The sequence below is a fragment of the Erpetoichthys calabaricus genome, chromosome 7 (genome assembly GCF_900747795.2).
Source record: "Erpetoichthys calabaricus chromosome 7, fErpCal1.3, whole genome shotgun sequence".
NCBI classification, from domain to species: domain Eukaryota; kingdom Metazoa; phylum Chordata; class Cladistia; order Polypteriformes; family Polypteridae; genus Erpetoichthys; species Erpetoichthys calabaricus.
The window spans coordinates 37,226,574-37,250,042 of NC_041400.2; the positions used below are offsets into that span (position 1 = coordinate 37,226,574).

Genomic DNA, 23,469 nt, shown 5'->3' on the forward strand with positions numbered 1-23,469 from the left:
ATTCCTGCATTCCCGGGAATGAAACTGCTGTAATTCCTGGGAAAACGGGAACGGCCAAGCTCGCATATATAGCGTGTAAAAGTGTAAATATCAATCAAGAAATAACAGAGTTATAGTTGAAAATAATTAAGGTGGAGCCATTGCTGCCGCTTGCACTTCATCAGTTTTGAATAACAACTTGAAATTCCAATGTGTCAGTCTGTTGCATCCGCATTATCTGTGCCAAGAAACGTGCCATCACAGAATGATGACAAGAAACTGGATGCATCAGTAAAAGCTGAAATGGCGGTTTTTCAGAGCAATGGCAAACGCGGGCGTTGTTTTGAACAAGAGTATCAGTATCTGATGACTGTGCTGCCTACTTAGTGGAGGCAGAGCGTGCTTTCTCTGTGGCTGGCGTACTTCTGCACGAAGGTGCGCTCTTGCCTGGACGACCGCACGGTGGACACGTTAATAATAATAATAATAATAAATTACATTTATATAGCGCTTTTCTCAGTACTCAAAGCGCTATCCACACAGGGAGGAACTGGGAAGCAAACCCACAAACTTCCACAGTCTCCTTACTGCAAAGGCAGCAGCACTACCACTGCGCCACCTGTGAGGACGTTGTGCTTTCTACGCTCTTATTACCACAACTAAAGATACATGTACTTATATGACAGCACGAACTGTTTGTAGATAAGGTTAGTCATTTATTTGTGTCAACATATTGCAGTAGTTTTATTAAAAATAAGTGTCAGTCGATCTAAAACCGTTCACATGTGAGATGCCCGTGCACTGTGTAATCACTGGGAGCCCGGGATTCCCGGGAATGAAATGTGGGATTCCCAAATTCTCGGGAATGGATTCCCTAATTACAATTAAGGTATGATCAGTTGAAGGATGGCACGTTGGCGCAGTGGTAGCGCTGCTGCCTCGCAGTTAGGAGACCCAGGTTCGCTTCCCGGGTCCTCCCTGCGTGGAGTTTGCCTGTTCTCCCCGTGTCTGCGTGGGTTTCCTCCAGGCGCTCTGGTTTTCTCCCACAGTCCAAAGACATGCAGGTTAGGTGGATTGGTGATTCTAAATTGGCCCTGGTGTGTGCTTGGTGTGTGGGTGTGTTTGTGTGTGTCCTGCGGTGGGTTGGCACCCTGCCCAGGATTGGTTCCCTGCCTTGTGCCCTGTGTTGGCTGGGATTGGCTCCAGCAGACCCCTGTGACCCTGTGTTCGGATTCAGCGGGTTGGAAAATGGATGGATGGATGATCAGTTGACTAGAGAGGAAAGGAAATTAAAGTTCTAGTGAACAGCATTACTAGATCAAATATACCAAGAGGGACCACCAGGCTTCTCTGCTTCCTTGACTCACAAAGAAGCCATGAGAAAGGAAGGCCAGATTGGGAACGGTGATATTCCCCTTCTGTGCCAGGACCTGGACACAGAAAGATGCTGTGCAGCAGCTAAACCTGGGTTGGAACTCCAGCAACCACTGAGGGACACGCTAGTTGGGCATGGGTACCTGAAACGTCAGGATAGTGGGTGACTGCATTTTAGGGGCAGAACATCTCCCTGTTACCGGACATTATCTGGTTTGGAGAGCCCCAGTATGAACGCCCACAGGGCGACATGGTAGTTAATGTCCCAGGGGCCTGCTCTGCTGGATTCTGTGGGGGCTTCCAGGGGAAGCTATCGAATACTGATGGCACAAGGACTGTTGGGGTCCAGCCTGGCCTGGAAGTGCTTCCCAGAGGCAATAGATTAAGTTCCTGAAATATACCCATGCCCTGAGTTAAAAGAGAGCCCTGTTGCCTGTTCAGAAGTATTTCCTTACTAGTAAATTATTATTTACAGTCAGAACTTGGTGTTGTGAATTGTGTCTTGGGTTTGGGGTGCTGATACGCCCCCTACCTTTGTGGAGACCTTGGCTCATTGTGACAGATAAAAACAACCAAAATTGGATAACCAATGCCAAATGACCACCCACCATCTCTTGGACATTCCACAAAATTGTACTTGACAGGCTGTATAAAAAGAGTATTAAAACATTTTCATTGCTGAATTTCAAGGCTCTCAATATCTCTGGGATTTAGCTGATGGCACTCTGATTGAGTCACGCTTAGCATGTTTGAATAAAATGTACCTACCATGCCAGGTTGCTCTTCTTTGTAGATATTCTAATGCACTTATATTTTAAGAAGTGCAGCTAGAATTGTACAAACCATTCATGGTGTTCATCTACTGTCAAAAGCCACCTAATCCAAAGTCAACATGTCTCAAATCCACCAGCTTTCAGTGTTCAGATCAGATGAACAGCCTCAAAACCAAAAAGGGCTGTTACACACAATAGTTAATGCACTTTAGTGACAGCTTGGTTACAAAACAAAACTGAAATGGCTGCAACCTCATGATATTTTTTAAATGTGAAAACAAAAACTCTTAGAACAAAGGGCTTGGATTATAGGAGAACGTCAGGCAGAAAAGACATAAAGGTGTAGTTTGGGAAGTAGATAGTTGGTTGTTCAGCTAGTACCACAGAGAGCTTGATGATGATTGTGAATAAGAGACTGTTTTATAAGGCCTTAGTTAACTTACTGAGGAAGATTCAAAAGAAGTTGAAAATTAGCAGAGCTTACTAATGCTTAAACAACTCAGTAATGGATATTTCCGAGGTACTGATGGACTAACATTTGTCTTTTATAAGGAATTCTAGAATTAAATTGGATTGAACTGGCTAGCATTAGAAAAGTGTTGTCATCACTGAGCTGTATATTAAAAAGGGGTGATTTGTATTTTATTAAGAATTGATGGTCTATTTCTCTTCTTACAGTGGACTATAAAATTGTATTGATGTAACTGAATAAAAGTTTGTGAACTATTCTTGTTAGGGCAATGCATCAAGATTAGAGTTATTATTGTATTATTGAAAAAATTTATTTTTTAATTAGGGATATGCAGACTGATTCCGAAACTTTTAATTTTCAGGTATTTTTTCAATAGATCAGGAAAAGAACCTTTGACAGAGACATTCATTTCTTTTAGGGTTTAGGGAAGATGTAAAATTATGTTTGGCATTTATAGCATGGTGTTTCTAGTGTAAAAAAAAGTCAGTTCTTGTTTGTGCATAACGTTTGATGTTAAAAGGGAAGTAAGATAGGGTTCTGCTCTAAACACTGACCTTTTTGTTTTTGTGGGAGTGAGTAAGTTGCTGACTGGTATATATATTCAACATTACTGTGGTAAGGCTGTGTTGTGGGTCTAAATTAGAGCCTGGAATAGGGAGACAGAGTGTATTAGTTTACTCTTCTTTGAAAGAAAAATGAAATTTTTGTACTTACTCTATGGAAGGAGGAAGTACAGTGCAGCATTGGATGCAGGTGAAGAATGCTAGACAGCTGCACGGTTGCAGCATGGGTGCCAGTGTGACATGCTGAACAGCTGCACAGGAGTGCTCCATGGGTGGGGGTGACAGATGAGTGTGTGTGATCGTGAGAGGCCTATCATGCCATTCACGCATTCATGGGTGGTATCAACACCCTGGTGTTGCTTCATCGCCTACTGAAGGAGAGTGACAGGTGAGATACCAGTGAGTAGAAGCTTGGGCACAGCAAGAGTTCAGGGAGAGGTTCTACCTAAGCAGGGTTCAGGAGAGCAGACTGGAAAGTATTCAGTTTGGCTTTGCTTTTGTTAATGTGTCGATGCATTAGGACTGATTTTATTAATGATTTATTACTTGGCACAAGACTGTGATTCAGCACACACATAATAGGCAGCTTTGTATTTTTCTAAAGACATTTTTGTGTCTATTTAGTTACAACTAGAGGTGTGCCTGTAGTCTGAGTAATGAGACATCATTTAAAATGTGGCCCTTGACTGCTTCTGGGGTCATGGCCATTTGGCTGACCAATAGGCCTGGTGTACCTATATTTGGCTGTAAACTGGGATTAGCTTCCATCTGGGCAGTGGTCCCACCCAGCTCCTGAACAGCACAAAAAAACCCTGCAGTGTGCCACTTTCCTACAGACCTTCACACTATCTATCTATCTAATAGTGGATTTTAAAATCTAAGATTCAAGATTAAAATGACAGCTTTAAATTATTCCTTCCTACTTTATTGGTCAATTGCTTTAAAATTTGAAAAAGCTGGATAAATAAGTGAAAAGACATATGGAAATGCTGGGAAAAAGCACATACATTCATTTTAAAAAGAGCAAAAGAACTCAATCATACTAAAAAAATCATGTTTCAGTTGTTGAGTCTTCACCAGTTATCCATACGTGACTTACTTGGCATAAACAGAAACCAGCCTCTGTACATATATGTAAACTTTGTCAGCTTCAGTGACAAAACTGAGCTTTGATCAGTCTTTAATATTCATACACCAGTATTTTATTTTGACCTTTTTCTCAAGAAAGACACATGACTACATTTATTGATTCATAACAATTTTTAAAATGTATTGATATGTGCGTATACTGTACATTCTCATCAAGCCACTGGACAAGACTGGAGTTAACTGAATGCTTTAGACATGGTAAGGTTGGTCTGAGTAAAGAGTTAATTGCCAGAATGAGGGCCTTTGTTTAATTTTATTTAGGTTGAAATTTCATCTCAAGTGGCTCTGCCATAGTGTATCAGCTCAATAAATTTCCCTAACTACATCTGACAGCCTGTTTCTGTGTGAATTACTGAGTAGCAGACAAGTTTACTTTTCATATAAAATTAATAAAAAAGGAAACATTCTGAACAGTTGACTAAATATAATATAACTTTTACATACAATTGGCACAGCTTTAAATCTCATTACAATAGAATAGTATTATTTAATGCAAAGTTTAGGTTTGACAACAGATATATATTTTTAAGCAAAACAATTAAACAATTCATGAAGATTTCTCCAGTCCTGGTAAATATCTAAGTAGGGTTAGCATGCTGTCTTCATTAGATCTCCACATAGTTGTAAATTATAAACATGTGCATGTAAATGTAATTGTTGACTGAGAATTGACTCTGTATGAGACTTGATGAATTCAATAAGGCAGACATGCGATAGATAGATAGATAGATAGATAGATAGATAGATAGATAGATAGATAGATAGATAGATAGATAGATAGATAGATAGATAGATAGATAGATAGATAGATAGATAGATAGATAGATAGATAGATAGATAGATAGATAGATAGATAGATAGATAGATAGATAGATAGATAGAGTGCATCCGAAAAGTATTCACAGCACATCACTTTTTTCACATTTTGTTATGTTACAGCCTTATTCCACAATGGATTAAATTCATTTTTTTCCCTCAGAATTCTACACACAACACCCCATAATGACAACATGAAAAAAGTTCACTTGAGGTTTTTGCAAATTTATTAAAAATAAAAAAACTGAGAAATCACATGTACATAAGTATTCACAGCCTTTGCTCAATACTTTGTCGATGCACCTTTGGCAGCAATTACAGCCTCAAGTCTTTTTGAATATGATGCCACAAGCTTGGCACACCTATCCTTGGCCAGTTTCTCCCATTCCTCTTTGCAGCACCTCTCAAGCTCCATCAGGTTGGATGGGAAGCCTCGGTGCACAGCCATTTTAAGATCTCTCCAGAGATGTCTGGGCTCTGGCTGGGCCACTCAAGGACATTCACAGAATTGTCCTGAAGCCACTCCTTTGATATCTTGGCTGTGTGCTTAGGGTCGTTGTCCTGCTGAAAGATGAACCGTTGCCCCAGTCTGAGGTCAAGAGCACTCTGGAGCAGGTTTTCATCCAGGATATCTCTGTACATTGCTGCAGTCATCTTTCCCTTTATCCTGACTAGTCTCCCAGTCCCTGCCGCTGAAAAACATCCCCACAGAATGATGCTGCCACCACCATGCTTCACTGTAGGGATGGTATTGGCCTGGTGATGAGCGGTGCCTGGTTTCCTTCAAACGTGACGCCTGGCATTCACACCAAAGAGTTCAATCTTTGTCTCATCAGACCAAAGAATTTTCTTTCTCATGGTCTGAGAGTCCTTCAGGTGCCTTTTGGCAAACTCCAGGCGGGCTACCATGTGCCTTTTACTAAGGAGTGGCTTCCGTCTAGACTCTACCATACAGGCCTGATTGGTGGATTGCTGCAGAGATGGTTGTCCTTCTGGAAGGTTCTCCTCTCTCCAAAGAGGACCTCTGGAGCTCTGACAGAGTGACCATTGGGTTCTTGGTCACCTCCCTGAATAAGGCCCTTCTCGCCCGATCGCTCAGTTTAGATGGCCGGCCACTTCTTCCACTTATGGATGATGGAGGCCACTGTGCTCATTGGGACCTTCAAAGCAGCAGAAATTTTTCTGTAACCTTCCCCAGATTTGTGCCTTGAGACAATCCTGTCTCGGAGGTCTTCAGACAATTCCTTTGACTTCATGCTTGGTTTGTGCTCTGACATGAACTGTCAACTGTGGGACCTTATATACACAGGTGTGTGCCTTTCCAAATCATCTCCAATCAACTGAATTTACCACAGGTGGACTCCAATTAAGCTGCAGAAACATCTCAAGGATGATCAGGGGAAACAGGATGCACCTGAGCTCAATTTTGAGCTTCATGGCAAAGGCTGTGAATACTTATGTACATGTCCTTTCTCAATTTTTTTTAATTTTAATAAATTTGCAAAACTCTCAAGTAAAATTTTTTCACATTGTCATTATGGGGTGTTGTGTGTAGAATTCTGAGGAAAAAAATGAATTTAATCCATTTTGGAATAAGGCTGTAACATAACAAAATGTGGAAAAAGTTATGCGCTGTGAATACTTTCCGGATGCACTGTAGATAGATATGAAAGGCACTATATAATAGATAGCTAGATGAGTGACTAATGACAGATAAATGATTTGTTTCTGCCTTCCCATTAATGCTTATCTTAGGCTTACCAGAAGGTATGTGAGCAACCGTCAATACCTTTGGAAGATTTATTAAGCTCAACAAACAAGAGTCTCTGAGAACAAACAAGCAGGTAAATTCACAAATAAATCAGTGTAACACAACTTTCAATAACAAGTCTTTTAGCAATTCTCAGCATGGCTGGGGCCCACATGACTTGGAATAACCCCACTACATTTGAAAAAGAAGCTTGGATTCTACTTTTCCTAGAAGAGTGACCTTGTGTCCAAAGCTTTAGACTATAAACTACAAAGATACAGCTTCACTCCTCACTACTGACATGCCAACTTACTGTAAGCAAGCCTGTCAACCTGCCTGAGATTTGACTGAAAACAAAAAGAAACAATGTACTTCAATTATAATTTTAAGTACCTTGGCATGGTCAGCAGGTAAACAGGCTGCATAAAATAACTGGATCAGTTTAGATATTAGGCCATCTATCTGACAGTTCCAAATGAAACCCAGCAGTGACATGGAGAAATGCACACAATCAGATCTTAATCACACAATCAGATCTTAATCAGAATGGCTGAAGGAGGATACATTCACTGCTTGGGAATGCCCACATCATAATGAGAGTTTGTGGTCAGACGTGAATGCAAGCAGCTCATGTTATAAATATTTGAGGAGGCTCAGGTCTTTCAATGTCTGTAGGAAAATGCTGACTATGTTCTATCACTCTGTGGTAGAGAGCGTGGAGTTTTTTGCAGCTGTGTGCTGGGGCAGTGGGGTGAAGACAGCTGATGCCAACAGGCTGAACAAGCTGATTAAAAAGGCTGGTTCTGTCCTGGGTGTCACACTGGAGAACCTGGTGGAGGTGTCTGAGAGGAGAATGCTGAAAAAGCGTCTCGGTATCATGGACAACCCCTCTCACCCCATGCATGCCTCCTTGATGGGTCATCAAAGCACACACAGCAAAAGACTCATTGCCTCCAAATGCAGAACCGAACGCCACAGGAAATCCTTTCTACCTGTGGCAATAACACTGTATAACTCTTCCTCATTCTGTAGGTGATCTTTTTCAGAATTTTTGTCATTAGGTCTCATTCGGTTTTTTATTTACTCATCTGTATGTTACTGAATGTTTGTTTCATCCCATCATCACATGCTGCTATCTCATTTATTCATGGCACTAACACTAAGTCACTTTTCATAACCACTTGCACTAATAATCTGTTGTTTTATTATATCTGTTATAGTTTTAGTTAGAGTTGTTTGTTGCTTTGCACAAATTAGTTATATAGTTATAATACAAACTATTAGTTATAGTTATTTATTACTTTGTTTAGAGTTATTTGTTATTCTGTTTGCACTATTACTACTGATCTTTTTAACACTTTACTACCTTATCTTTATTCCTCTTGTTGCACTGAGCATGTATATGACAAAAGAATTTCCCTCGGGATATATAAAGTTCTTATCTAGCTGAAGTAGCTCACTGTGAGTGCGACAAGGGTCCTCCAAAGTGATGGAATTGACTGACTGACACATAAAGGATGGGTTATGTTGTAGTTATTTGTCAACGTCTATTAACCCTCCATCGTGTCCTTGTGATTTTTTAATGGGTGTCTGCAGCCGTGGCATTATTCATTTTTGGAACATCGATAGACATGAACTGAAGATGGACTAGTGCAATGAGGATATAAACAACAAGACAGGTGAAAAAATCTGTACATAAATCTATATATATCTAAATAGTATCTAATAAATAGTGTAGGCAGAATGTCCATAAATCCATAAATAATCCAATAATGGCAAGCACTCTTTGTTGGAGTTAAAATCAACCAATAAATAAAAAATCCCAAGTAATGTTAAAATGAAGAATAAATAACAGAGATAAAATCAGATTGGGTCTTCTCAACAGGGCTGAGACACCAGCGAGTGCGGTCATCCATTTAATGGCGTTCATCAGAGCTGTGACTGGCTGACAGGGTCAAAAAGCCTGACTCCCATCATCCCACCACCATCCTTTGGCATACATAGGACTATCTGTGAAGCCTAATGGTTGCTCCTGATCACTTCTCAACAAGAGTGACCAGCACCTGAATTGCCATTCCTGTTGCTCACCTGCCACCGCATTTCTTTCTTTCTTTCTCTCTCTCTCTCTCTCTCTCTCTCTCTCTCTCTCTCTCTCTTTCTTTCTTTCTTTCTTTCTTTCTTTCTTTCTTTTGTCCTACTCAGACTCTTTCTAACTTCGATGGTGCAGGTGCTTTCATTAATAATGCTGGGAACATATTGTGAGTTAGCTAGCAATCAACCAGTTTCCCCACTAAACACTCTGGAGCCGCATAGCTTCTCACCGGCACAAACTCACACCCTCCAAGTCTGAGCTGCACTATTCTTAATAACAATCCTGCACTACCATGGACTCCTAACGTACTTTACCACAGTCCTTAAACTGCCCTGGAGGTTATGAAAGGTTCACTTGTCTGCTGGATGTATCCAGCAAGATCACTCTTGAATTGCAGGTGCCTTTTACATATTATTAGGCTTGGGATGAATAATTTAAAACATATAATGGGAAAAATCATTACAAAATCGCTATTTTTTTACAGAACTACAGAAAGATTAAAGAATAGAAGAAAGAGGACTGCATACAGAAAAGTGATTGAAAAATGGCTGCCACAGCCTCCCAATTGTTCCATGCTGGGAAAAGGTATTTCTGTTGGCTGGAGAATTCTGTTAACAATTCATTTCTACATTTAAAAGAAATGTTTCTGAAAGGGATCACCAAAACACTTTATTTGGTTTTAAAGCACAGCACAAACATCTGGCAGAAATCATTTCACAAAAGTGATGAGAAGTAATGTTGATAAATAGTAATGTGGCAGGCATTTTTTTTCAAACTATAAATGCCTGTATTCTTTCAAATCTGAATGGAAATGAATATAGCCTAGATTTTTTTTACCCCCAGTCTTATGTTTTCCTACTGTTCACGTAGGTTTTGTTATGGTATAAAAAGTTTTAAACAGCACCTTAAGAATAAAAAGCACTAAACTAATGAGAGTTTCACCTTGTATTGAGCAAAGAGCAACAGTCATCATAAGTGGTGTCATCTTTGACCAAAATGCATTTTTCCACCTGAGACCACAAAAAGCAGAAAGAATAACATTTAGGCCTAATTTAAGCAAAAGAATATTAACTTCAACCAAAAGAAGATTAAGAGAAGACATGATTGAAGTGTTTAAAATTATGATGGGAATTAATACAGTGGATCGAGACTGTTATTTTAAAATTAATTCATCAAGAACACGGGGACACAGTTGGACACTTGTTAAGGGTAAATTTCATACAAACATTAGGAAGTTTTTCTTTATACAGAGAACCACAGACACTTGGAATAAGCTATTAAATAGTGAGGTAGACATTAGGATTTCAGGGACGTTCAAAACTAGACTTGATTTTTTTAAAAGGATTAAATGGATAGCATTGGTGAGTTTTGTTGGGCTGAATGGCCTGTTCTCATCTAGGCAGTTTTAATGTTCTAAAAAACCCTGCATAATACAAATCTCACCAACTAATTACCTTAACATTGCAGATGGTGGTAAAGGTAGCACAGAATACTACCTGTACTCAGATGCCTTCTGTTCAGAACATATGCAACACCCGCTGCCTTAGAAAGGCAAACAGCCTAACTGAAGACCTTAGCCACCCAGCACTGTTATGTTTGTCACTTTTCTCACAACTTCTTTCTGGAAAACAGTACTGGACCATTGATACTAACACAAGTACATTGAGGGACAGTTTCTATCCACTCAATGCTAGGTTGCTGACCAGTCAACCATAAGAAAAATTATATTGTAATATAACAAACAGTATATGCACATACACATACAGTATACATTATATTGTACAAACATTGGATTCAGAAAATTCTTAGACCCCTTCACATTTTAAACACTTTATTGTGTTATATATTTAATTTAAATGGATGCATTTACCATTTTTTACCATCAATCAACACCCACCAAAACATAATAGAAAATATGTTTTCAAAAAGGTTTGTAAATGTATTAAAAAAATCAAAAACTGGAATCTCATTTATTCAGACCCTTTGCAATGGCACTCACAATTGTGGTCAAGCATATCCTGCTTGTTTTAATAACACTTGAGATGTATCTAAAACTTGATTTGAGTCCACCTGTGGTAAATCAAATTGATTGGACATCATTTAGAAAGGTCCACACCTCTGTATACAAGGTCCCACATTTCACACTCTATGTTAGGACAAAAACCAAGCTATGAAGTCTAAGGAACTCTCTGTAGATGTCCAAGATCAAATTTTGGTGAGGCACAGAACAGGGCAAATTCATTTCTAAAGTTCAGAGTCTTCCCAGGAGCACAGTGGCCTCTAAAGTTGTGAAACTGAAGTTGGCCATCCAGCCGGACTAAGTAAATGGATAAGAAGGGTCTTGGGCTGTGAGGATACCAAGAAACAAATGGTCACTCTAAAAGAGCTTCATGAGTCCCGAGATGGGAGAAACTGTTGGAAGGATGACTATCTTAATAGCACTCCATTACACATATGACAGCCTGCTTGGAGTTTGCCAAACAACGTTTTTAAAGGAATCTGATTACATAAGAAAAAAGATTCTCTTGCCTGATGAGATAAACACTGAACACTTTGGCCAGATCTCCAAGTACTATATCTGAAGAAGACCAGGAACTGCTCATCATATAATAACATCCCAACAGTGAAGCACGGTGTAGGCAGCATCATACTATGGGAGTGCTTCTCAGCGACAGGGACAAAAAGACTGCTCAGAATTGACAGAAGAATGAATGCAGCCAAATACAGAAAGGTCGTTGAAGAAAACCTGCTTCATAGTGCCCACAACCTGAGACTGGGGCAACAGTTCACCTTTCACCACATCAATGATCTGAAGCATACAGCCAACACAACACTGGAGTGGCTTTGGGACAAGTTTCTGACTCTCCCTGAGTGACCCAGCCAATGACAACAGAATATCAGTGGAGAGAACTGGAGATGGCAGTTTAGAGATGCTTCCCATCCAATCTAACAGAGCTTGAGAGGATCTACCAGGAAAAATGGGATAAACTGCCCAAATCTAGGTGTAAACAGCTTGAAAAGACTTACCCAAGAAGACTCAAAACTGTAATTTCTGCCAAAGATGTTTCTACAAAGTACTAAAATCATGTGTGTGAATACTTTATTTATTGAATGAAATATTTCCGTTTTTTATTTTTAATAAATTTACAAATCTTTCTGAAAACATGTTTTAACTTTGTCATTGTGTGTTACTGTGTGTAGATTGATGAGCAAAAATGGCAAATGTATCAGTTGGAAATTAAATCTACAACATAATAAAAGTGTGCAGAAATTGAATGTTCTCAATACTTCCCGAAGCTACTGCAATTTTGTGAGTGTGTATAATATGCAGTATGCAGTAATGTATATGTGAGTATATATACCATATATTATACATATTGTATTATTGTAGCCTGTTCTGAAGAGATGTGGAAGTAAGAATTTCATTTTACAGCTTATTATAAGTACACATGAACATAAACATGATTTGACTTGACATAACTATGGCCTCACCAGTACAGGAAGTTGTCAACACATACTGTAGATTCAATCCATCTTGAGGGAGTTTGTACAATTTTGTTTGTAAAGGTGACTGGGTACCAAATGCTGGATCCTAATGGTAAAAACTGATAGGAGTTTATCCTAAAAGTCTAATTAGTGTAATTCCTGTCAAAGGTGCTTCCACCAAATACAGGACCTGGGAATTGCAGAATTAGTCTTCATTGTTTTTCATTTCCAAATAAGTATGTTTGTTAGTACTCCACAATTATAGAATTTTAGTATTGAACAATGGAAACAAATTGTAATTACTATAAATTCTATACATTGAAATTCCATATTGTAACAAATATAAAATTTGAAAAAGTGCAAGGAGGGGGTAGACTGGCTTCATTTGACTGTGATGTGGTACCTGTTCATTTTAGGACAAATCATTGTGGAAAGTGGTTAAATTAGCACAGAATATTACTGATGCCTAACTACCTCCTGTTCAGGACATCACACACTCACTGCCTCAGAAAGCCAAACTGTGTTCACTTTCTTCCTCCTGCTTTCTATCGAAAACTACAGGACCATTGGCACTTACACCAGTAGATAGATAGATAGTAGAGTCAAGGGCAACTGTTGTAATTGTATGTAATTGCGTAATTGTTTCTGGTATGTACAATGTATACACTGGGGGAGATATGTAAGTAAGAATTTCATGTTACTATGTTATCTTAACAATTCATTTGAACTTGAACCATAAATATTTCAGAGCTACTCTCAGTTACAGATTTCCACAGATAAATATTCTTCAAAATGTTTCTTGCTTCAATCAGTTCTATTTCTCTAAGGATCAGGTATAAGGATCTAAAGCAAAGCTTGCTAAAAAGAGAAAAGGAGATGGGGTAGGGTGCCTTTGAGCAGCTCTGTTTTCCATATAAATGACATGAATAAACTCTTACCGCCACGGCCTCCAGAATTTGTTTAACAGCATCTGCAGCATCCCGCTCACTGTAATAGCCTTTCTCCACAATCCTAGAGAAGAACAACAAAAAAAGAAAAAAAAACACATAAAATGCACTAGCACATCATTTGTAGATGTGCTAAAAGCTTTTGTAAAACAATTGTTGATGATGTGCTAAACAAAAACTACACACAAAGAAACACACTTAGGAAGAATGAAAAAGGAATACTCCCCCCAAAATGATTTTTTTTTTTACATATTTTACTTACTTCCATGTAGTTTGTAGCACTAACCGAGAAAAAATTTTAATTTCATGTTCTCATACAAAGCAATGGCATAGAATACAGGTATAAGTTTATGGTAACCGTAACAACTAATAATATCAAAACATCCATGAAAAAAATCCCAGTTTACTTGTATTGCATAATCCACATGTGAAGTCTTCATGTCATATGCTCATAACATCCCAAACACTACTATTTAACATTACTTTTACTAAACTTTTGTTAAATAAGTCACTTTAGGAAAACATTCTTGTGAACAAAAATTAAATGTGCTCCTATGCTACCGAGCATTTGAACTGCAGACCCACCTCCAGTTGTTACATTTACATTTATATCCACAACTGGAGCACCATCAGGTTGTGAAACTTCCCGGGTGAAATGCAACTTGGGCATGCACAAGTAGGAGGCATACTTGGTTCCTGGTATTGTTTTTAGTAACTTTTTTTAAATGTTAGTTGTACGCATGTCTTGGTAACCTTTGCAATTTTGATATCACGTGAAATGCATTTTTAGTCAATAAATAAACTGTTACTGGGCTGGACTTGTGACCAATGACTGAGATGGAGGAAGCTGACATTCAATTCAAATGCTCAGGCGTGTCTGAGTTTATTCTGATTTAATTCATGAGGGCATCTTCCAGAAGTGACATATTTAACAATATTTTAGTAAAAACACGTCTTTGGGACATTACGAACATACAACAGGATGTGAATTATCCAACACAATTATTTGTTTGATGTTTTGATATTATTTGCTATTGTCCCAATATCAAGATGAAAACATTTTCTTGGCCAACAATACAAACTACATGGGCTAAGTAACATATAAAAAAATATAATTTAGGGTGGAGTATTACTTTTAATGTTTGTGCATCTGTATCATGTAATAAAATGCTGTACAATTTTCAGATGGTTCTATGGCTGAATGACTTCAATTATAGCCCTTTTTTGAGTTTTACCTTTGACTTAGTGTTTAATTATAATGGTCTAGGTTTACTACCTAAAAAGATGGCCTCATTTTTTTACAAGCTAACGAAGCTTGCAGAAGATTAGGGTGTAGGTGAGAAAAGTTCTGAAAATACTAAGACTGACAAACAGGCAATGCAGACAAGTCACCCAAAATGGATTAATTGTCTAAAGTGCCGTTTGGGGGCTGGGAACCTGAAGTTAGATCTGCTGCCCTGTCTGTATCGCATTGTCCATTAGCTATAGACACTGTTCCTTAAAAGTAAAACCAGCAATAATAAAATGGAGGAAATGAGAAGAGCTCTAAAGGCAAAAACCACAAACTCACTTTCTGATTGGTAGGTTTAATGAATGATATCCATTTGCATCTTTTGTTAGATTTAAAATCAATCTAAAGCTCATTTACATCCGACAGCGATGCTGACCTTGCCAGCATATTAAAAGAGGCTTTAATTAAAGATGAATTCACCTTCCGACTTGTTGACTAATCATACAGAGATCTTTATGAACACCCACCTCCTCCCACACCCTTAACTCTGTTGTTTTAGGCAGTCCTAAAGAGACTGAAGAGAAAATCAGGTCACTAGAACATGGAAAGAATGAAATTTATATTTAATGCCATCAACAACAAAACTGAGGTTCCAGAAGGCAGTGTGAAATTAGAAATATTAATAATTAAAACATGAGCATTAAAACCATTTATCACAAAAATATGCTTCTTAACAGAAACAACACACATAAACACAACATTTGGGTTTTTACATTAAATGTCATTGTAAACACTAATTTCATGTTTTCGAGTTCTTCTAAGTTGCCTGGCTACAGAGCATCAATTAGGAAAAAAGCTTTATTTCTCCACGCTGAGTCTATATAAAGTACACCAGTGTGAAATTAACTCAGAGTGTTAGAGTAACCCTTAAAGTATATGAATGGAATCACAGTTTATACATTTGGGCTTTGTTAATTTTATACTGGTGTATCTGTCTTACTTGTGTATTTTTAAATGAGTATTATTTATGTTATTATCTATGTTGCAATAAATTAAATTATTGTACTCTTCATCCATCCATTGATTTTCTTAATAACCAATCTTTGTAGCCGTGAATGGGGTGCCAAAGCCATTGCAGGATACACTCAAGCACTCACACACACAATCATTTATAATAGGTCAGTTTAGAGTAACCAATATTATTAATGATAAATATTCATTCATTCATTTTCCAAACCCTCTTTGCCAGTAAGGGAATATGAGGAGAAAGAGACTGGCAACGCCAAGCATATGATTTAAACTGGACACCACTCTATTCAAACCCAATTACATTTATACATGGTAGTTATTTCAGATGAGGACAACAGAAGCATGAGGTAAATCTACTCACTCCTCATAAAACAGGTGGATGTGTTGTGTATTGATAGGCACATCCAAGTAAGAATTGTATTCTGTGCACATGAAAATAATGATAAGTCTATATACAGTATATTCAAAGGGTGTAATCATGTACACACCTAACATTCACTCAAACAGAGTCAATTTACAGAAGGCACTTAATCTAGCAGGCATGCGTCTGCAATATTTGAGAAAAAAAGGCTACATGGTGAAAGTCACGTGGACACGGGAAAATAATGACCACTAATGTCATCCATTTCCTGTACCTTATAAATGAGGTTATAATAAAGCTGCAGTGCAAAATGGCAAAAAAATGAACAGGCCTCCAAATACCACCAGCCAGACCAGGACTTCACAGAGTCTGATCCCATAATATTCCTCACCCCAGGCAGCCTGTCCCTAGACTCAAAAGGCATGCTGATGACTGGACATGATTCAGTACTCTGGGTAAAACTAAACACAGATAACAACATTGAACATGCAGAAACTCTGTACCAAACCTGGATCTGCAAAAATCAGCTAGGCAGCCTGCTGCACAATAAATTAAGCATTGAACACTGCACGCAGGAGTCTGCCTACATATAGGATTCAACAAGTGCTAGTGTTGTCAAAATTAGTTAGTTAAACTCTGGTATTTTGTCAAGATACTGTAGTAACCTTTGATCGGGGGATGCCACACGTTTTCCAAGCTAAAGGCTACAGTGTTGTATTTGGAAAAAGAAACATTTTTAATTGTTTTCCATATGTTGTTTTATCATTACTGTTTATTTTCTAATTTTCCATTTTTCCTTTCAAACAGTTTTGAAATTTTGTACAGAAATGCTACAGAATTGAATAAATACTTTAAGGTTTACTAGATAAATACATATTTAAAATTGTTCCACTAGAGTGAGGGTTTAGTTTTTATCCTGCGGTAATTAAACTCCTCAGTAGCCACTTGTACCAACATATTCATGAGTGTTTCTTGCATCTATTTGATGTTCTGTTTAATGGCTGGTGTTGTTTATTTTTAATAAATTTGCAAAAACCTCAAGTAAACTTTTTTCACGTTGTCATTATGGAGTGTTGTGTGTAGAATTCTGAGGAAAAAATGAATTTAATCCATTTTGGAATAAGGCTGTAACATAACAAAATGAGGAAAAAGTGATGTGCTGTGAATACTTTCCGGATGCACTGTAATATTAACCTCTTTGAATGTATGATGCAAACAATATAGTAAAAATAGATAATTAAAGCAACATATTAAGTTTGAGACTCATAAGTAAACAAGATTTGTGCTGCTCGTTCTTGGGTAATGATATAGTGATTCACTTCACAAATCGAGAGAATCATGTGATTTGTTTGCAGGTAATGATTCAGGTCAGACTCGAAAGAATTGATAAATGATGCTTGCCTGTTGCATTCAATAAGCTGTAAAAAGTGTGTGCTAAATTAAGGTTGAAAGCAAATAAATGTTAGGAATTTGAACAATCTTTATTTTAAGGTAATTTGTTGAATGTACAAAAGTACATAAACATATCAGTTTAATATTTTGGTATTTGGTACACTGTATCAATTATGTATATACAGTGGTGTGAAAAACTATTTGCCCCCTTCCTGATTTCTTATTCTTTTGCATGTTTGTCACACAAAATGTTTCTGATCATCAAACACATTTAACCATTAGTCAAATATAACACAAGTAAACACAAAATGCAGTTTGTAAATGGTGGTTTTTTATTATTTAGGGAGAAAAAAAAATCCAAACCTACATGGCCCTGTGTGAAAAAGTAATTGCCCCTGAACCTAATAACTGGTTGGGCCACCCTTAGCAGCAATAACTGCAATCAAGTGTTTGCGATAACTTGCAATGAGTCTTTTACAGCGCTCTGGAGGAATTTTGGCCCACTCATCTTTGCAAAATTGTTGTAATTCAGCTTTATTTGAGGGTTTTCTAGCATGAACCGCCTTTTTAAGGTCATGCCATAGCATCTCAATTGGATTCAAGTCAGGACTTTGACTAGGCCACGCCAAAGTCTTCATTTTGTTTTTCTTCAGCCATTCAGAGGTGGATTTGCTGGTGTGTTTTGGGTCATTGTCCTGTTGCAGCACCCAAGATCGCTTCAGCTTGAGTTGACGAACAGATGGCCGGACATTCTCCTTCAGGATTTTTTGGTAGACAGTAGAATTCATGGTTCCATCTATCACAGCAAGCCTTCCAGGTCCTGAAGCAGCAAAACAACCCCTAGACCATCACACTACTACCACCATATTTTACTGTTGGTATGATGTTCTTTTTCTGAAATGCTGTGTTCCTTTTACGCCAGATGTAACGGGACATTTGCCTTCCAAAAAGTTCAACTTTTGACTCATCAGTCCACAAGGTATTTTCCCAAAAGTCTTGGCAATCATTGAGATGTTTCTTAGCAAAATTGAGACGAGCCCTAATGTTCTTTTTGCTTAACAGTGGTTTGCGTCTTGGAAATCTGCCATGCAGGCCGTTTTTGCCCAGTCTCTTTCTTATAGTGGAGTCGTGAACACTGACCTTAATTGAGGCAAGTGAGGCCTGCAGTTCTTTAGACGTTGTCCTGGGGTCTTTTGTGACCTCTCGGATGAGTCGTCTCTGCGCTCTTGGGGTAATTTTGGTCGGCCGGCCACTCCTGGGAAGGTTCACCACTGTTCCATGTTTTTGCCATTTGTGGATAATGGCTCTCACTGTGGTTCGCTGGTGTCCCAAAGCTTTAGAAATGGCTTTATAACCTTTACCAGACTGATAGATCTCAATTACTTCTGTTCTTATTTGTTCCTGAATTTCTTTGGATCTTGGCATGATGTCTAGCTTTTGAGGTGCTTTTGGTCTACTTCTCTGTGTCATGCAGCTCCTATTTAAGTGATTTCTTGATTGAAACAGGTGTGGCAGTAATCAGGCCTGGGGGTGGCTACGGAAATTGAACTCAGGTGTGATACACCACAGTTAGGTTATTTTTTAACAAGGGGGCAATTACTTTTTCACACAGGGCCATGTAGGTTTAGATTTTTTTTCTCCCTAAATAATAAACACCATCATTTAAAAACTGCACTTTGTGTTTACTTGTGTTATATTTGACTAATGGTTAAATGTGTTTGATGATCAGAAACATTTTGTGTGACAAACATGCAAAAGAATAAGAAATCAGGAAGGGGGCAAATAGTTTTTCACACCACTGTATATATTCAGTTTAATACAATTCCAATAACAAATTGTATAAAACACAACAGCTAAAACATTCTAATATAAATGTGCTGTGTGTATTGTATGATGAATAAGAGAATGATCAATGGCAGAGTTCTTGTTTGCCAATAATGAGTTAGTTATAACTAGAAAGAATCATAAGTGAAGTGAATGAGAGCCATGAATCAGATGGACAGTACCTGCACATGCTTTAAACAACTAAATGAAAAAGGGTTGACGGCATCATGCATGCGCTTTAGAACTCACATTGAACTGTAATGAATCAATTTGTTTGTACTTGTGAATCAATTCCCGTGATTCACTGAAAAGAGCCATCTAGAAACAATGAATATAAATGCTTGACACTGAATTAGCTCAAAACTGCAGTGCGTAGTGATTTTATTGTTCACGTGTTTGCCCACTTCCAAACACTAGGCGATTAGGCCACTTTACCGACTTTAATTGTGTTACCACTTACTACATGTCTTGTGTATGTCATTTCCCCATATTTGAGTATTAGAACTGAAAGTAAAAAAATAAAAATAAGCTAAGTCATTCCTCATCTGCTGGCTTGGATTGGCACAGTACCAGGAGAAAGGTTTAGTCAATTCAAAAATCTATTTATAAAGAATACCACATGTCACTTTTTTCATTAGAATTATTTATTAAAGTCACTTGGTGAATTTTCTTGGATCTTAGCATTCACATCCTAACAAATTTCAAAATCTTTCCTCTCCAAATCATCCTTAGCCCTTGCATTTTGCAAACTTGGCTACAGAAACTCAAAAACAAACAAAGCTTTATTTGCATCAAAAACATGTGAAATTCAGCTTAAAGGTTATATATAATTATCATTTTAATCTGCTCCTTTCCCATGTAAACAGATGCTAGACTAGCTTTACAAAGAAAGCATAAATTAAATGCAAAAGAAATAAAGTGCCATTTTAATTAACCCACTATCAGTAGCTGCAGTTTGTAGAAGATTGGTGTCAGGAAGCTGGTAGCCCTTTACCATTAGCAACAATTATTAGTATTGAGCTGAGCCCTCTTAATTGAATTACACCCTGAACTTATAGACTGGCCAACAAGTGAACAAAACTCCACAGAATGTTAGAGAGGTATATCAAGATCAGGAATACAGAACTTTTAGAAAATACTCAGAACCTTTCACTTATTTCACATTTTGTTATGTTGCAGCCTTATTCTAATGTCACTTAAATTCATTTTAACCGCATCAAACCACACTCAAAATTCCAAAATGAAATGCAAAAACTGGATTTTAGGATTTTTTCAAATCTATTAAAATTAAAAACCAGAAATATCATATTGACACAAGTATTCAGACCCATTGCTATGACACTTTTTCCCATTCCATTGATCATTGTTGAGATGTTTCCACACTTTCTTTGTAGTTCATCTGTGGTCAATTCAATTGGCCGGACATGATTAGGAAAGTTACACACCTGCGTGTAGAAGGTCTCATAGCTGACACTGTGTATCAGAGCAGAAATCAAGAGAAAGCTTAGAGAAAGGATTATGTCAAGGCATAAATCTTGGGAAGGCAACAGAACATTTCTGCGGCATTGAGGGCTCCCAAAAGCACAGTGGCCTCCATTATTCTCAAATGGAAAAACTTTAGAACAACAATGACTCTTTGTAAAGCTGACTACCCAGCAGTACTAAACAACTGGGAGAGGAGAACCTTGGTAAGATAGGCGACCAAAACCTGATAATTACTCTGGCTGAGCTCCAAGTAACCTGTGTGGAGGTGAAAGAAACTTCCAGGAGGACAACCACCACTACCACTGCAACACTCCACAAATCTGGGATTTATGGCAAAGTGGATAGACGACTAATGAAAAGCCTGTTTTGGAGCTTGCAAAAAGGCACCTAATGGACTCTCAGACTATGAGAAACAATATTATTTGGTTTAATGAAACCAATATTGAACTGTTTGACCTAAATTCTAAGTGTCATGTTTGAAGGAAGTTAGGCACTGCTCATCACCTGTGCAATTTCATTCCAAAAGTAAAACATGTTGATGGAAGTATCATAATGCATGGTTGTTTTTGAGCAGTAGGTACTGGGAGACTAATCACGGTTGAGAAAAAGCTGAGTGGAGCCAAGTGCAGAGCTATGCTTAATGAAAACCTTTTCCATAGTGGTCTGGACCTCAGATTGGGTCAAGGTTTCAACTTCCAACAGGTCAAAGTACCCCTAAGAACAAAGCAAAGTCAACACACTAGTGGCCTAGGGACAACTCTGAATATTCTTGTGTGGCCCAGCCACAGACCAGACTTGAACCTAATCAAACATCTCTGGAGAGACCTGAAAATAGAAGTCTACAAGTGGTTTCCATCCAACCTAACAGACCTTGAGAGGATCTGCACAGATTTGTGTGAAGCAACGGAAGTGTGTGAAGCTTGGATTCAGACTCCTGGCTGTAATTGCTGCCAAAGGAGCTTCATTAAGTACTGAGTAAAGGGTCTGAATCCATATGTCCGAGTAATATGTCAGTTTTTTCCTTTTATTGAATTTGCAAAATTTTCTAACATCTTGTTTTTTCTTTGTCATTCTAGGGTACTTAGTGCTGACAAATAAGGAAAATATAATTTTAAAGGATTTTTAGCATAAGGCTGCAACATAACAAATTGTGTAAAAAGTGAAGGGGTGTGAATACTTTCTGAAGGCAGTGTATATAAGAGTGCAGTCCAACTGGCAAGACAAGAAAAAAAGGAAACAGAGAACACAGAATCATAGAATAAGATAAATAATTAATTCCACTTTATAAACTCACTTAATTTTAGCCTCATAGGTAGCTGGTAACTGTACCAACACAATCAAGTACAAGGCAGGGACCACCCAATCAGAGGGTGCACTCTCACACATTTACACATTTAGTAATACAGGAAACAGTCTAGGAATTTCAATAAACCTAACCTAACCTAACCTGGGGTATGGAAAGAAAATCAGTGTACACAAAAGAAAACTAACAAACAAAATACACATGGAAACAATCGACCATAAAAGAGATTTAAATCCAAGTCAAAGTTAAAGTTTCAAAACACTTCCATTCATCCCTCTGGTGAAGGCCACAAGTAAGCCCTCTATAAAGATGGGAGGCCTCTGGAAAATCACATCAAAGGCAAAATCTTACGTACTTCTTTTTTACTTCGAAAAGGGTTTAAATAAACTTGAAATTAAATTATACAATGTAAAACACTTTTCAAATGCATATGGTACTAGCTATATTACCTGTTTATGACAGGTGTTTGTATTTCAGCCAGCTTTCTTCCCTGGCTGGGGTTCAAATTCTTGTTTTATGTCCTTTTTGCTCTTTGTTGAGACATTTATTTATGTTAATATTACTTTTGTTAATTATCTGCTGTATTTTCTTTGCCTTTTGTTAGGTTCCACTGTGTTTTGTGGGTGGTCCCGTAAGAGGTGGGGCCACCTGATAATCACCGTCAACAAACTGCCCTACACCCTGTAAATCCGGAGGGGCTCCTAAAGTTCCTGGCGGTTTATTTGTAATGTAGTAAGGATGAAGATGTGAAACAAAATGTATGGCTACAGCAGGAACTTATGCGTGTCCAGTCCTTGGCGTTTCATATTTAATCCACTCCGTCGTTTTATAATAATAAATATAGTTCCACAGTCAAACTGGAACTCAAGACAGACAAGGTAAGAAAACCGTGCGTTTCCAAAGCCCTATTAATCCACGCACAAACTTACAATAACTTCCTAGTTCCCATAACTCCCGCTACCCAGCACCCCTTCTTAAAGTAACAATACCCAAATAATTATCTAGCCCTATTCTTAATATATAAACTAATCTTGAACTACAAATATATTTAACATATTTTCAAATTAACTGAACATAAAAACGTTAATACAGAAATTGGCTCATACAAGGGAGTAATGAGTTCTTGTCTTTTGTGCTCTAGTGTGCTTTTTTGATTCAATGGATATTTTTAACTTCATGCTCTGTGTTGACTTTATTTTTGGCTTACGGTATTGGGACTTTGGTTGCATCAGATTGCCTTATTGTTTAGGGCAAACCAAATCCTGTTGCCTTTGTGCTCCAATGAGCTTAATTGTTATTGAAGAGCATTTTTGTGACATTAAACTTTTATTTTATAAAGATTCTATCAGGCCCGTTTTGTGTCCTGTTTTGATAGGCTTTACCCATCTAGTGGGCCTTTTTTTGAGTGCTTTTGGGATTTACATACTTTGGGACTTCAAGTTC

General features: G+C 37.9%; 1 protein-coding gene across 1 annotated transcript in view; it reads right to left on the minus strand.

Annotated features, from left to right (window-relative positions):
- camk4 (calcium/calmodulin-dependent protein kinase IV) overlaps positions 1-23,469 on the minus strand; it is a 338,550-nt gene that overhangs the window by 59,661 nt on the left and 255,420 nt on the right. Inside the window, exon 5 of the mRNA XM_051929598.1 lies at positions 13,393-13,465. Within this exon, the coding sequence (XP_051785558.1) occupies positions 13,393-13,465 (73 nt within the window). The remainder of the gene's footprint in view (positions 1-13,392; positions 13,466-23,469) is intronic.